The sequence below is a fragment of the Grampus griseus genome, assembly GCF_964374135.1.
Source record: "Grampus griseus genome assembly, chromosome: 4".
Classification (NCBI taxonomy): Eukaryota; Metazoa; Chordata; class Mammalia; order Artiodactyla; family Delphinidae; genus Grampus; species Grampus griseus.
Genome location: NC_138997.1, coordinates 76,486,942 through 76,503,218, shown reverse-complemented (window position 1 = coordinate 76,503,218; position 16,277 = coordinate 76,486,942). Strand labels below are relative to the sequence as shown.

The 16,277-nt window shown below is 39.1% G+C and overlaps 1 protein-coding gene across 1 annotated transcript in view; it reads right to left on the bottom strand.

The window, feature by feature from the left end:
* Positions 1–15,103, bottom strand: part of KCTD8 (potassium channel tetramerization domain containing 8) — a gene marked incomplete at both ends in the record, with an annotated part of 255,251 nt that extends 240,148 nt beyond the window's left edge. The window contains one exon of the mRNA XM_082652911.1: positions 14,155–15,103. Within this exon, the coding sequence (XP_082509037.1) occupies positions 14,155–15,103 (949 nt within the window). The remainder of the gene's footprint in view (positions 1–14,154) is intronic.
* Positions 15,104–16,277: the final 1,174 nt, after the last annotated feature.

Below are 16,277 nucleotides of genomic sequence, written 5' to 3'. Positions count from 1 at the left end.
CCATTGTAAAGCAATTATACCCCAATAAAGATGTTAAAAAAAAAAAGAGAGAGATAGACAAGGATAGAAAATTAGAATGAGAAATAGGCAGAGGAGGAACTATTCTACATTAAGAGAGAAGGCACATAAAAATAAAATAAACAATCGAGTTAAAAAAGAAACAACTATAAAATTTTTTTTGAGACAATCTTGGAAATAGGATTATGGATTATGGTTCAGATATTATACAAAATATTATCTGCCTTGTTAGAGTTGATAATGGAGGCTGATAAGAAAATAGCCATTTTTGTTTTAGATACTAAAATATGTAGGGGTGAAATAATATTTGGGGTTGGTTTTAAGATGCTTTAACAAAAAATTCAGAGATGAAGTGATATTTTGATTATTGTTGAATCTAGGAGATGAATACAGGGGAGGATTTTTTTTAACAATTGTTTTGTTTTCATTATGTTGAAAATTTTCATAATATAAAAAAGTTGTGTTTAAAAGGCAACATCAACAACAAAATCTAACTACAAAATTGCAGCCTTAGCAGGAGGTACTCTTTCACACAAGGGTGCCTGCCCCACTGACAAAGCTGGCACCATCCACGTAGACCATCAATTTAAGAGAGGGGGAAGCGAGTGATTCACAGAGGCCACAAAATAAAGAGTCTTCAGGCCTAAAAATGACACTACACAAGAATTTTGTTGCTCTTAATTCACGCATGAAACTGACCAGAAGTGCAGTACAATTTTGAAGAAATTCTTCTGCCAAAGAAACTGCAAGACTAGCCATCCGTAGCCTAGGCTATTTAACACTAAAGCAACCCGCAAGGAAGGGAATTTTACTCAATGACAGAACCAAGTGCTGTCAGGTAGGTTTAACAAGGAATTTTTTCTGTTGCCAGTAAAGGGAGTCTCTGCTGTCTGCAAGGTGGGATTTGCTATAGACCTGTGGTGCTGTATGTTTCCTATTTTCCCATTTTTGGAACAAAATCTTTCACTGAAGTCATCCTGCTCCTATTTGACACTGTTTATTGAATGCACTGAGGGCAAATAACTTACATATTAATATATTAACTCATAGGTGACCATTCCACAAGGAATCACATTTGGACCTCATACAGTGTACAGTACACCACCCTTAGGAGCCCTATTCTATGGTGTCTAGGAGTCATTCCGGGAAGCTCAGACCTCCCAAGTAATCTGTGAGCTATCGACATTATACTTAATAAGTGTTTTCCAGTCTAAATTATCTAGAATGGAATCTGTCGTCTGCAACTAAGACCTCTGAAAAATTCAGGGAGTTTTAAAAACATTGCCTTTCAAGTTTTTCCCAGATTTGTTACAAGATAAAGAGTTTGAAACGACTTTTGTACTTTGCTAGAGCTGCCGTAACAAAGTACCAGAAACTGGGTGGCTTAAACAACAAAAATGTATTACCTCACAGTTCTCACAGCTAGACGTCCAAGGTCAAGGTGTTGGAAGGTCTGGTTCTCCCTGAGGGATATGAGAAAAAATCTGTTCCATGCTTCTCTCCTCACTTCTGTCGGTTTGCTGATAATCTTTAGCATTCCTTTTCTTGTAGATGCAGCAGTGTGATCTCCACCTTCATGCTCACGTGGTGTTCTCTTGGTGTGCACGTGCATCTACATCTCTAGGTCCAAAATTTCTCCTTTTTATAAGGACACCAGTCATATCAGATTAGGCCCACTCTCATGACCTCATTCTAAATTAATTACCTCTGTAAAGACCCTGTTTCCATATAAGGTCACATTCTGAATTACTGGGGGTTAGGGCATCAAAATATCTTTGGGGGGGCACAATTTCAGTTCATAAGATATTGTGTACAGTTTAACAAAAATTATAGCCATTAGTCTTTAGACCCTGGTGTTTGTACTAAAACTGTGAAGTAAATCTTACCAAATACTGGGTAAAACTGAGCTTCACAGTATGAATGCTAAGTACCAAATTATAATAATGATAAATATGGCTTGATAGTGTCAGCTATAAAACAGCTTGAAATGACTAAGTTTACTTTACAATCCAAACATGCTAACACAGAAAGCGAAAGCTGAAATATTTTAATGGTTCTTGCATGCCTTAGAAACACATCAGTCCAGCAGAGGAGATGTAAATGATTATACAAAGCTAGAGAAATTTCAATGCTGGACTTCCTAGCATATTTATTCATGGTTCCATTTCCCAGCAACATTAAGAATTGTTAACAAGTTCCATATTTCTTGCTGCAGAGCAAATATATATCTTTTTACCACTGTCTGTGAAACATGCTAAATCAACTCATCACATGTCTGCTTAACTGAAATGAAAAGGAATACCTCATAACCACTTCAAATTCAAATTTAATCTCAATTATAGAATACCTATCAAAGGTAGCCAGCAGAAGTCTTCATTTTAATTTGACTTTAGGATTTCTTCATGGAGAATAGGCAACATCTATATAAGTAGTAGAGCAAAATCTAGATTCCTGAATAGACTTCAAGAGATAAAATTTCTCAAAAAGGGAGTGAGGTATGATGTAGAAACCAGAAAAATTTTCATATTCAATACTGAGTTTATATCTAAATAAGCAATTTCAACAAAAGGTCAAGGTTAATAATAGTGTCACATTTTTCTAAAACAAACTGGTCATTATTCAACCACAATTCAGAGGGCAAAAGTTTTTTCATTGCCAGCAGTGGTCATGGAGTCATACTGATGCTCTCCCTAAACACACTCATGTGCACACACGCACACAGGCACACACACACACACACACACACACACTCATGCCTAGATTCCTGTGGTCAGAAGTTAGAGATATAACTAACTAACTTTGGCCATTGGTCTTTAGCCATGAGTAGGACCATTACTCAAAGGCTCACAAGTGGTGCATTGCACATCTACAATACACAACCTATTGTATTGCTATATACCTAGACCCAGTAAATGAAATCTAGAGTTAAGCAATGTACAAACTGCACATCTGTATGTCATGGTCCTGATCATGAAAGTCAGGAAATGTGTTCGCCATTGTTTACCACCACATCTTCATCACCTAACAGGCTGTTTTGTATATAATACTGATTATGAATGCATGAATAAATATAAATAAGCTAAATAAGACATCTGACTCAGTAGCTTAAAATTAATCTAATCTGGATTTCTCTTAGTTTGGTAGTCTTTATATTTCTGAATGTTTCTTTAAACATCATTAAATTCTTTTCTATTTTGGTTTATCACAGGATATTGAGTATAGTTCCCTGTGCTATACATTAGGACGTTATTGTTTATCCATTCTAAATGTAATAGTTTGCATCTACCAATCCCACCCCTATTGCTTTTATTTAAAAAATATTTTTTAACATCTTTATTGGAGTATAATTGCTTTACACTGTTGTGTTAGTTTCTGCTGTATAATAAAGTGAATCAGCTATACATTAAATAAGATAGTACATGAAAAGGTTTCACCCTAAATAAATGTTTTGTTAACATCAATATACTCAACACATTCTCTTTAAGAAATGACAATCTGACACACTAAAACAAGAACAATATCCTATTTTTATTCAGCACAGATTACTTGGAACATTCTACTTATGGAATTCCATGGAGGTAATATGAAAAAAAAAGATCAACTTCTACCATTTTCTACATGAAAAATGAAGCAGAGAAAAGGAAAGTTAGCACAAAATAAAACAAATATGCATACTAATGAAGGTTAAGATGATAGTCCGAAGACTTCTATTGCCAGCTCTTTCTTTTGTCTTCTAAAAGTCAGGATCAACTTTAGAAGATTCATTCTAAAAATCACAATGTAGATTAAACCAATAATTTGTAATCACCATGCTTGCTTCCTCCTGCCACTCACTATAAAGTTGCCACGGTAGCAACTTTTCCTTGACAAAAACAGAAGTCACTTTAGAATTATATGAATGAGTCCTTACCCTCTACCTGCAAAGAGATGCAGCCTTTGCCAACCAGAAGAAAGAGGTCAAAATATTGGAGAATTATCTCTGAATGGCTGCCAGCATCTCCCTTAGATCTCTATGCTTTCTTCAAATATCTGGACTTTTAGCAACTAAAAAACATACTCAAAATGTGTAGAGTAGTTTCAATAGGAGCTGATTGAGTTGAAAGCTAACATAGTTTTCCTAAAATTGTGGAGATAAGTATTTAATCCAAAACCTAGCCTGAAATTTTTTGGCCAAATGCCCAAACTCTAAGCAATGTTTGAGTCCCTGGCCCTGTGACAATGTGTTCTCTTGCATAAAGCTGCTGAAAATCAAAGCTAAAAGCCTTCAACAGAAATATAAATATAGAATGTGATTAAGAGGTGTTCTGCCTCAATACACCCCATCGTTAGAAACAATAACTGCTGAATACCAGTATTCCTGTTAATTGTGTCAAAATTGACCAGTGACCAGCGCTAGACCTGGAAGAATGCATTTTTTTCCTAGACAATGAAGAACTAGAATAACCTTATTTTAATAATATGTTACAATTAATTTTATACTTAGTAGGTCAAGTTTTTTTTAATTTCACTAATGATAATGGGACCTTTTCAGAGCAATTCTGAATAGGTATTGCTATCAATTTCCTCAAAAAAAAAAAAAAGAAGAAATTTGGCACTATGAATTGATAATGTAGAGAAGTGGGAATATATAGATAGATATATGTTTTGAGGATATTAAGTTAGTAAGTGACACTAACTGACATATATTGAGCAATTAATTTTTACCTGTCTGACAGTCTTCTAAGTGTTTTATATGGATTACTTCATTTAATCCTCATAATAAACCTACAAGATGAGTATTATTGTTTCCCTCACTCTTCCTTCAGGAGGGAGATTAAATTATTTTTCCAAGCTCTCAAAGCTAGAGCCAGAATTTTTCAAGGAATCTGACTAAAAAGTAGAAAATCATTCATAGTGTTCAAGCTTTTTGCTTGTTGGGAGTGGGGACCAAGAGATTCTGGTATTGTCTCTTTCTAAGCACAGTATTCTTCTCCCTAGTCTCCTTGTATCAGAAATTAAACATGTCTAATTATACAAGATGAAAGGAAATGGCAATATACTGTGGATTCCATCTATGCTCAAGGGTTTTGTTATTATAACTGGTGCAAGAAATGGAACTAGCATAACTGAATGGTGAAATCACCATTCTGGTGAGCTGGAAATCAACACTACGTATATATTTTTATTCTTTTGTTGTATTTAACTCATATTCCCCCATGTAAGTAGGATTTAATAAGAGAATGATTAAAATATGGTAGAAATTATATTCCACGTTTACACTGCAACTGCTGAACAAGCATTGAACTAAGTTTAACTGGTGAACGAAGCTATGTGCTGTTATTACCAGCAAAGTTGATTTGTTTTAATGAACTACCTTGACACAAGGTTAATAAGTAAAATTGATATTGTAATATGGATCATGAAACAGCAATACCTCTTAAGTGTATTTCAAGATACCTTTTAAAAACTAGAAGTAGAGATAACAAAATAGTTCATTGGATCCTCACATTTGCAAACACCTACCAGTACAGCCAGATACTTCCTGAACTTATGTTACACCACAGTAGGCCCTGACCATGTCTGGAGGCAGCAGTCACTACACATTCTAAGATGTTCTGAAAGGCAAGTGGTTGCAGGTAGGCTGCAGCTCAGAGCATTTGCCTGACATCTTTCATACATTAACAAAAAAAAGGTCAGCTAAATTTTGATGCCTTGTACCTTCTATTCTACCAGTCATTTAAGTATAAATAAATAAACAATTGTGTGTGTGTCTCTGTGTGTATTTTTACCATCCTAACAACTTCATTTATAACATTATTTGAAGCTGTCCCGTGTTTTAGTTAACATTTCAGTTATTTTCATTCTTTATAGGTGCCTGTGCAACAGCCTCTCATGCCATTACTCTGTCTCTTGTTAATACACCAAATAACCCCTCTATAACATAATTCAATATTACATAAAGCTTACTGTGATCACCTTAAGCGCGAGGTCTCTGTCATTCACATTGGCATGTCTTGTCCCAAGCTATAGCCTGGTAATTGCTCAATAGGTGCAATATAAATTGAAGTGAAACTAAATCTCAACTCAATAACTACGTTGGTACAACCAGCAAGATCGCTGGTTCATTTGTTAATTTATACTTTCATTCAAAAAAGAAATATTTACTGAGTTCTTAATGTGACAGTAGCCACTGCACTGGGGGATGAAAAGACAAAAGTGAGACTCGGTGCCAACTCTCAAGGAGAAAGTAGGCCAGTGTGGAAGGTCAATACGAAAAGAGATGATTATATGATCCAGAAATCTCACTTCTGGATATATATCCAAAGGAAATAAAAACAGGATGTCTAAAAGATATCTGTACTCCCATGTTTATTGCAGCATTATCCACAATAGCCAAGATATGGAAACAACCCAAGTGTCTGTCAGCGAACGAATGACTAAAGATGTGGTGTATATATACAATGGACTAATAGTCAGCCATAATAAAGAAGGAAGAAGATGGATGGGCCATGGGGCAGTATGCTGGTGAAAAAAAAGTCAGACACAGAAAGACAAATGCTGTATGATATCACTTATAAGTGGAATCTTAAAAAAAGCCGAACTCATAGAAACAGAGTAAAATGGTAGTTACCAGGGGGCTGAGGGGGGTGGAGGAAATGAGATGTTGGTCAAAGGGTACAAACTTCCAGTTATCAGATAAATCAGTTCTGGGGATCTAACTCACCGCATTGTGAATATAGCCAAAAATACTGTACTATATACTTGAAAGTTGCTAAGAGAATAGATCTTAAATGTTCCCACCATAAAAAAAGAACTAGTAATTATGTGAGGAGATGGAAGTGTTAGCTAACACTATAGTGGTAATCAAATTGCAATATACACGTGTATCAAATCAACATGTTAACTTACAAAATGTTATATGTCAATTATATCTCAATAAAGCTAGGAAAAAAAATAGGATACAACAAGAAAAAAGAGAAAGATAGTTACATGCTTAGGAAATGCAATGAAGGCCCTATACGTAGTGTACTAGGAAGAGACAGGGAAGTGTGGAAGCTAAATGCATAAGGATTCTAGAGCAAGAGGTCACTCAGTTACGACATGACTATGGTACCGGGGGTACACTAAAAAACCAATGAGTTAAGAAAGAAACTTGTAAACAGTATAAACTCAGTATAAAATACTCATATATTTTGCTTTTGAAAGTGCAAAATACAACTAACCTTACAGGATAATTAGGTTTCATGCTCCCTCGCAGAAACGGATGATGAGAAGTATACAGATGCTAGGCACAGGACACCTTAGGTTCAAGTCAGCATCTGGAGGTTCACCATTACCCTTAGAACTTATAGTTAACTTACCTATGGGAGTGACTTTGAAAACCTGTGAATAAAGTTATTCTCATCTTTAGGTAAGTCTTTGCAAAACCTTTTAGAATCATCTCCATTAGAGAAGCTGCCAGCTTGTCTTGCAGGATTGTGGCTGCTAAGTGCTGACAATAGCCTGAAGTTAATTCAAAAGAGGCTTTAAAAACGATAACTGTAATGAAACATAGATTGAAGGGTTACCTGAAACACTACTTTCCAATTACTTCAAATGTATAGATATACTTCCACAATACTTTAAGCCTTCAAAAACACCAAAAGCCAATAATTCCAATACCCAGGGGATATTTGATACTTTTTTGGACCTAATTATAGCAAGTATATAATTTAAAGGCATTAACCAATAGTTAGGGCCAATAAACTTTACGTAATTAACAAAATTGATTTCAACCAAAATACCTTCTTCATTTTGTCACCTTCTAAGAACATACATAAAACGTGTTATATTACACAAGGTAAAATGAATTTTCTGCAGAAGATTACCTTAACACTGTTTAAAATTGGTCAGTCTATCAAACCTACAGATACTACTTGTTCCCCCAAAAGAGTGGTAAACTGAGTCAAATGGTTTATTTTCTTTAATTTTAAAAATATCCATTAATGTGGTAGCCTTAATCGTTAAAAGTTAACCCTTTCATCAAGTAAAGACATAAAACATATACAATTGACTCTTGAACAATGCAGGGGCTAGGGGGTGCCCACCCCTGCTCAGTAGAAAATCTGCTTATAACATTATAGTTGGTCCTTGTATTGGAGGTTCTGCATCCTCAGATTCAACCAACCTCAATACATATTATTCGAACAAAAATCTGCTTACAGATAGACCCTCGCAGTTGTTCAAGGGTCAACTGCATTTACTGTATTCTTAAGGAAATTTAAAATAGATTAAGAAAAATTAGGTTCATTCATATACAGCTCACACTACCCATTTTTGCTTAAAGAGCTAAGTTCTAGGTACTCAGTAGACATGGCAATATATTTACAAAATTGACTGCATGAAACAGGGCTTACTTTTAAATGTTCAAGAGTAAGGGCTTCGCAGTAAGGCAGAACTATTCTAGTTCCAGCTCAGCCGCATACCAGCTCTATGAACTAAGGACGTTAACTTAACCTCTCCAAATCATAGTTTTCTAACTGAAGTATTAGGGAACTAATGCCAAGCTAATGGAATGTTAAAAAAGTAAAAGTAATGGCTATAAAACATTTATCACAAATCTAGGTACATAGTAAACGTTCTTTTTATTACACATACTGTACTTTGAAAAAATCAACTATTTTCTAAGCTTACAGGGAAAATATTCAACACCAATATTTATTTATAATACCGTCTGTGGCAAAGGACATGTATTATGCTTTTATCTAAGATGTCAATGAAAAAATTCAATGTCTTGTGGGAAACGTCACTAAATGTATAACTGCATTAAATGTATAAAGCAAAACAAAGTAAAGATGGCATATAAACCATCTACATAGTGTCACCATAACTTTCAAAAAGTATGTCTGTCATCTTCACAGGCTTAGAACAAAGACTGGAAGGAAATGAGTCAAGATTTTTATTAGCAGTTACTGGTGGCAATTTTTTTAAATTTTACTTCTCTTTTATAGAATTCCTAAAACTGCACATATTACTTCCATTATCCAAAAAGGGCTGCATTTGAATAAGCTGACAATCATTTTCACATTTTAAACTAATTGACCCAATAACTTATAACAATAGAATAGATAATAATTGTTGCTAATTTCATACATATTATTTCTCTTTTCCCAAAGAGATTTTTTTTTCTTTTTAACTAAGGCACACAAACACACTCATTGTGAGTTCTTCTACTCTAAGCTACAAAAGAGAAAGAACTTGCCAAATGAGGCTTGGCGTGTCATTGTCTTTTTGCTTTATTATATGCTTAAGGATTGACCCACATAAAGCTGTAGAAAGGGTGGCAGAGAAAACTAAAGCCATAACATAATTTTAAAAGATCAAATTTAGAGACAGTACTATGCCAGACATAAAAGTTTAATGCCCTTAAACAGTAACCAATGCCATGGCATGGCTTCCAAACATTTTGCACTCCAAGGTTTTTGTCATTTTCTGTCTGCTTTATTACTGCAAATATTGTATTTGCATGAAATAAGAATCTTGGTGTTTTACAAAGTTATCTGTTCCCTGTTGATTCAAAAGTCATTCAGCCATGTGGTTGCAGAAGAAATTTTTCCATGATAATTATAAAAATGACTAGTAAGTCTCCAAGAAGAAAAGAACCAACTTTAAAAAAAAAAATAAGAAGGAACAAAGTTATTTTCCATAAAACAGTGTTTGTTGATAAAAGTAGAAGTATTTTTGGACTAGAAAATAATATATAATTTTAAAGGTATGCATCTAAATAGAATGACTTTTTAAAGACGTTTCTTAGAAAGCTTTTAATGCAACAGGCCTGCTAACATAGGATTGAACAGCTGTTTGAATATTTTCAACTCAGCTAGCTTTCTTCAACCAAACACAGTGAAATAAATCAGAATGTATTTGAAAGAGTGTATATAAAAATCCATTAAGACAGATTAGAATTCACAGTCCAGTTCAGTAATAGCATTAGGTCCTATATCGGGCATTCTCATACATCACAACAAAAAAGACTGTACCAAATTTAAGGAATATCAAATGCACCTAGAGAAATGTATACTTTCACACCACGTATTATTCAACCAACACAGAATGCAAAACTCAAAGCACTATAAGAGAAGAGCAGTGAATCAGTACTACCTTTTGTAAACACACTGTTTATGAGAAATAAAGGATATATATAATGCTCATTTTAATTATGGGTAGTCTACATATCACATTCCAAGCAGATAGCTACTGTCTATGTAATACAATGCCAACACAAAATGCCTTTTTTCGTCTCTGAGATATTGCTAAAAAGAGCCACAATTACACTTAACAGACACCCCCCAAAAAACAGAAAACACAATAAATCACTGTTTTCCTTCAAGAAAGGACAATCCATCTTTAGTACTAGTAGAGTAATATGGAATTTAATAGTACTAGTATACGTTGCAGAGTCTAAAATCTTGATAAAACTATGAGTTATGACTGATAATAGATCAAAGTGTCCATGTAGCCAAATGAAGCTGATATTAAATCTTTAACAGCCTGTATATCACCTTGAGTATTAGAACCCAGTGATGTGGATACAAGTACTTAAGGAGATATGAATCTAGCTCAGAGTCTGTGAGAAAATACTGCCAAAGTTTCAACTCCTAATGGAGAGTATTAAAACACTTCTTGGCCCTGAATCAGAAAAAGGTTCTGTTGGAGTTGATCCAAAAGAACTAACTGGAGTGTGATTGGCAAACCTAGGTGACTCGAACTTGGCCTGAAAAATCCAAGTTCCAGGGAAGAATCTGGTTATTAAATTGGTAGTTTCAAACTTCTGAAAGTTTATTATGCTATCATTTAATTGCAAAATAATTTTCTAATTAACTTTACAAGTAAATCAACTATACTTACTAAAAACAAAATTTAAATTTAATACTGACAAGAAAAAGTCTTTACTATAATTGTAACAGCTAACATTTTTTAAGCTTTTATTATAGGTCAAGCACTGGTCCAAGCACTTTACATGTATTCTCAAATTCAATAAAATTCGTACTATAATAATCTCCATTGCACAGGTGAGGAAACTAAAATAATTTAGTCAAGATCACGCATTTGGCAAATAGCAGTGTCTGGGATTACTGAACCATTTGTCACTCTCCTCCCATCTCTACAGAAACTCAGGGGGAAGTTGGGTGCAAGGGTGGGGGGAGTGAAGAGCTGAAATTGATGTTCAAGTGTATAAACCAATTCTACACTTCTTAGAGCAGCTTCAAACTACTAAGTTCACCTTTAAAAGGTGTTAAAATGACTGATACATGTTATACATTAAAAAAAATGTTTTGAAAGAATTGTGTCAAAGGAGAAATAAAAGATAATAAGGCCCTCTGCATCTGAAACGGTGGACAAACAAGTTCATCTAATGATTTTGTTTGTATGAATAACACTGGTAGTCTTTTAAAAATAGAGATTGCTAAACAAGATAACTACACTGAATAGTTAACATTATTACCTTCACTAAATAGGATGGAAATACAGTGAATTTTCATTCACCAATTTAAATGGAATCCCATACAAAATAATTTGTGAAAATGTGCTGCAAGCTATACAAAACATAAAATAAATGTATATATAACAGTGTTCGAGATAAATTTTATATGACAAATAAAAAGCGGCAACCACATTTGGTTGGTCAACTGGAATACCACTTCAAAAGAACCATATTTAATCTGGAATTGTGTATTTTCCCCCGCAGGATAATCAATGAAAAAGGCTTTGAGTTGCTTCCTTAGATTTCTGGGACTTTTATCAATGAATCTCAGAACTCATTTGTTATGTGAATACTCTGCAAGTCATTATTCATAATATAAATATTTTATTTTCTTTCACTTCCTCTAGCTCCAGAAGTGAAATATCCTGAATTCTAAGCATCTCTCAAATCATCTTATGACTTAAATTGGCTGAGTTTCCAACTTCAGTACACTATTTTATGAGCATTTTTCATAATTTAAAGACAACCTGTATTATTTCTTCATAATCAAAGTACCAGGCATTTTCAAGTCCGCAAGTTTCTAGGGGGAAAAGAAAGACCAAAACTGCAAAAGAATCCAAAATTCAAGAACCTTAACTGCAGAACACTTATGCTTACACCTTCTCTAACAAAAATCACTAACCACTAAAAATCACTAAAAGAAGTCAAAAGTTCATTTCCTCTCATCTTCTGAAATGCTTGGAAATATATCTATTATATAAATGACATAAATGTTTAAGGTCTGAAGTGTCAATAAAGGTCCTTTCCTTTGGGTGGCTTTTCTGACTATTGTGATCTTTTTACTGTGTAAAAATAATACTTTCATATAATTAAGAATAAAAAATCTTATTAGATTTTTTTATTGAAATATAATTGATTTACATTATTGTGTTAGTTTCAGGTGCACAGAAAAGTGATTCAGTTATATATATTTTTTCAGATTATTTTCCATTACAGGTTATTACAAGATATTGAATACAGTTGCCTGTGCTGTACAGTAAATCCTTGTTGCTTATCTACTTTATGTATAGTTATTTGTATCTGTTAATCCCAAACTCCTAATTTATTCCTCCCCCCTTTCCCCTTTGGTAACCATAACCTTTTTTTTCTATGTCTGTGAGTCTGTTTCTGTTTTGTATATAGATTCATTTGTATTATTTTTTAGATTCCACATACAAGTGATATAATATTTGTCTTTCTCTAAGAAAATTAGATTTTTATCTACCACTTCAATGGACACTTTCTTTACTTCTCTGTTGAAATGGTTTTCTTAGGAAAACCAGCACTATTAAAAAAGACAATCTAACACTAAGTGTGCTGTGTTTTGTCACCCTTACCTCCAAGGTTACTAGAATACACAAACAATGAGCAACTTCCAATCAATCTCACGCCTGTGCAAAGAGAGGTCCTTTCCACTTCCCTAGTCAAAATAAAGTGCAAAAAATTGCCTGGATTCCAAACAGTTAGTGAATTACTTAATAAATAAATGCAATTAAAGCTGGGCTTATACATAGGCTGTCAGTGCTACTCTCCCTAACACTACAGGCAAGTTTTCAATCTTCTTGTGTCTTGAGAAAGAAAAAACATTTGCCAAATGATGTTCCTGCTCCCATCCCAGATGGCTTTCCATTTGTCCACATAGCTCTCTAGTTGCGGCCCACCTCACTTTATAAACGTCACTGCGAATTGTCCCCGCCCCGGTTCCCCATCCCCCAAGCCTCAGTGCTAGTCGGTGGAGTTCTTGAACTTGACCCACAGAACCCGCCCCCCCACCGCCCCCGCCAAAGTGCACTACAAAAGGCATTGCGCCAGATGCTTTCCAATCCACTCCCTCGTTCTCTCAGTTCAGAAAATCACTACGTTTATTCCCCCTGGGAAAGTGGATTCAATCCCTCATTCGCACTGGAGGCGCCCAGAAAGGAAACACAATCACACACACGCGCGCGCGCACACACACAGGCGCATACACACCACTTCCCTTCCTCATGTCCAACTCTGACAGCACTCAGACCACCAAAGCCCGTTCCCTCCACCCTTCTCTGTTCAAAACCCCTAACCGTTACAGAAGACAACTGGCGCGAGAGAAATCTGAGGTTTTTAATGGGTCAATGGAAACCTCTTTCCCCCCGGGCCCTTGAGGGGCTTTGGAGGCACAATCCCCACTTCTCTTGTTGCCCCTTTCCGCAACCACCCATAATTGAATGCTCCAGCGCCGACCCGCACCAACCGGAGGTAAACCTGGCGTACGCCGCGGTACCTTGATGCCAACCCGCCCTCTGGAGGGACACCACTGGGACCCACATAAGTTGACCCCCGTGAGTCCCACGGAGACAGAGGGAAGGAAGGGGACCTACGCGCCCAGCCTTGTGCCCCTGTCTTTTCTCGGCCCTCGGTAGTAGAAGGGTGTCCAGAGGCTCCAAGAGCTGGGCGGGGCGAGAGGGCAAGATCAATAAAGTTAAGAAAGAGGACTGCTTGGGAATTGCGTGCTCCTGAGTTGCTGAAGAGAAGAGCCAAAAGGGAGATCGCAAGGCACGAAACCGTAAATCGTGTCTGCCGCGATAGGGGAGGCACACAACGACACCAGACGCGCTGGAACCCGCCGCGGGTCGGCGAGGGGGCGGGAGAACTGGGAAATTCGGAGACCACGAACTTACGGAAGAAGATGTACTCCGTGTAGCTGCTCCAGATCTTGTCTTCGCGGTACTGGTTGACGAAGGCGGCGGTGCCCGAGGAGTTACACGCCACCATGTGGAAGCCGGCCTCAGACAGGCGATCGAACGCCTGCTCCAAGTAGGTGAACTTGAGGTAGAAGCGCGACGTGTACTTCTCGGGCGGCCGGTCAGGGTCGCGGCTCTCGTTGAGCGTGTCTCCGAACACCTCCTTGGCCAGCGCGATGCGTCCGCACACCATGATGCGCGCCACGCGCCGGAACTTGGCGTCCGCCTGGTTGTCACGCACCGTGGTGTAGGAGCCTCGGTAGCCGAGCGTGAGGAAGCCGGAGCGCTTGTCCGGTGCGCCGCCACCCCCGTGCGCTCCGGGACCCGAGGGCGCTGCGGCCGCCGCCCCGCGCAGCAGCGCCTCGCTGCTGCCCTGCGAGACGTTGTCCTCCAGGTCGCTCTGGCAGCCCTCGTCGTTGAGCGAGTTCTGCTTGATGACCTTGGGCGACAGCAGCTTGACCAGGTCGGTGAGCTGGAAGTACTCGGCCTCGCGCAGGAGCCGCTCCTTCTCGGGGAAGTGCTCCGGCAGCGCGAGCTGCTTGTCCCGCAGATAATCCAGCACGTATCTGAAGAGGAAGCCGTCCCGGTCGATGAAGAAGCGCGCCCGGCTGTCCCTGGGCAGCTCGCCCCGGCGTCGGGCGCCGCCCCGGGGGCTAGAGGGCGAGAACATACTGGCCAGAGTGCTATCCGGGACGCTGAGCAGCGTCGAGTGCTTGGTCACATAGACCTGGCCCCCTACGTTCAGCTCCACCACCTCGGGGAAGGGCGAGGGCGCGCAGGGCCCCGGGGCGGCGGCTGCCGACGCGCCGGGCGAGCTAGACGAGGAGACCATCTCGCTAATGGGCAGGATGGTGCCGCCGCCGCTGCCCGTGTCCTTCAAAGCCATGGTCCCCCCCCCCCGCCGCTGGCCAAGTGACCCTGGAGAGCAGCACTTTCTCCTACCCGAAACCCGCGCCTTACACCCCCAGTGGCGTGCCCCTGATGCGCCCTCGGGCCGAGCGGCACGTTTCTCCGGCCGAGGAGGCCCGCTTCAGGGCTCGGGGCAGCGGCGGCGGCGCCCGGGCTCCATCGGGGGAGCGATGTGCAGGAGAAGAGCTCTGCGGACGCCGCGGCGGCGGCGGCGGCGCGAGGAGGAGCGGCTGCTCCTTTGGGGGCGACGGCGGGGAAGTGTGAGAGACTTGCGAGAGGCTCTTAAGCTGCCGCTCGGCTCTCCGCGGGGAGGGCGGGAGGAGGGGCGGGAGCAAAGAAAACTCGCCGCCCAGCAGCTTGCGAGCGCGCCGCGAGCCCCGAGCGCGGACTGTGGCGCAAACTACTCCTCGTAGCCGGGGAAGCGGCGCTGACGTCAAGCCCGGGACTGGGACCCGAGCCACAGCTGTCATTTAAAGAGATAGGTGCCAGCCTCCGGCTGCGGGGCTCCGACGCTAGGGGGAAGGACCGAGGGCCGAGCCTGGAGGTGATGCTACTTGACAGCGAGCGTGGAGATGGGAAGAAGAGGGCAGGGAACCGAAAACAAACGGGAAAAAGGACAGCATCTCTCCTTCATCCATTTCATTCCCCCCTTCCGTCCGTCCGTCCGTCCCTTCCTTCCTCCCTTGCCCTTGTTCGCCCAGTAAAACTATCTTTTTTTTTTTTTTAATCTTGCATTAAGGTGGGAAGTGGGGTAGCGGGTTGGGTTATAACGGAAATGCTAGGGTGCCAATCTGAAATTACTACAAATGTTGGCGTGAGGACTTTGATTGCCAAAAAAACTACATGGGGGGGTGAATCTCTTGTAGTGGTTTTAGCATAGTTTTTGAAGTGAAGGGCGAAATGCCGGAACCTCAATTACATTCAGACGTCCTGATTGCATATTTAACTGCATGTGCTACAAATAGTTGAAAATTTTTAAAACTGAAATCTGTTTTTCGGTTCACAAAACTAATAAAAGATTGTGGTAACGTGACGGTTCTCTCCTTTCATCCCTTCAGTATTTGATTCATAGTAGATGCTTAATAGATATTTTTGGAGGAAGGGACAAAGCCAGGGAGGGAACTTACTCTATTTGCTCCTAGTTTCCGATC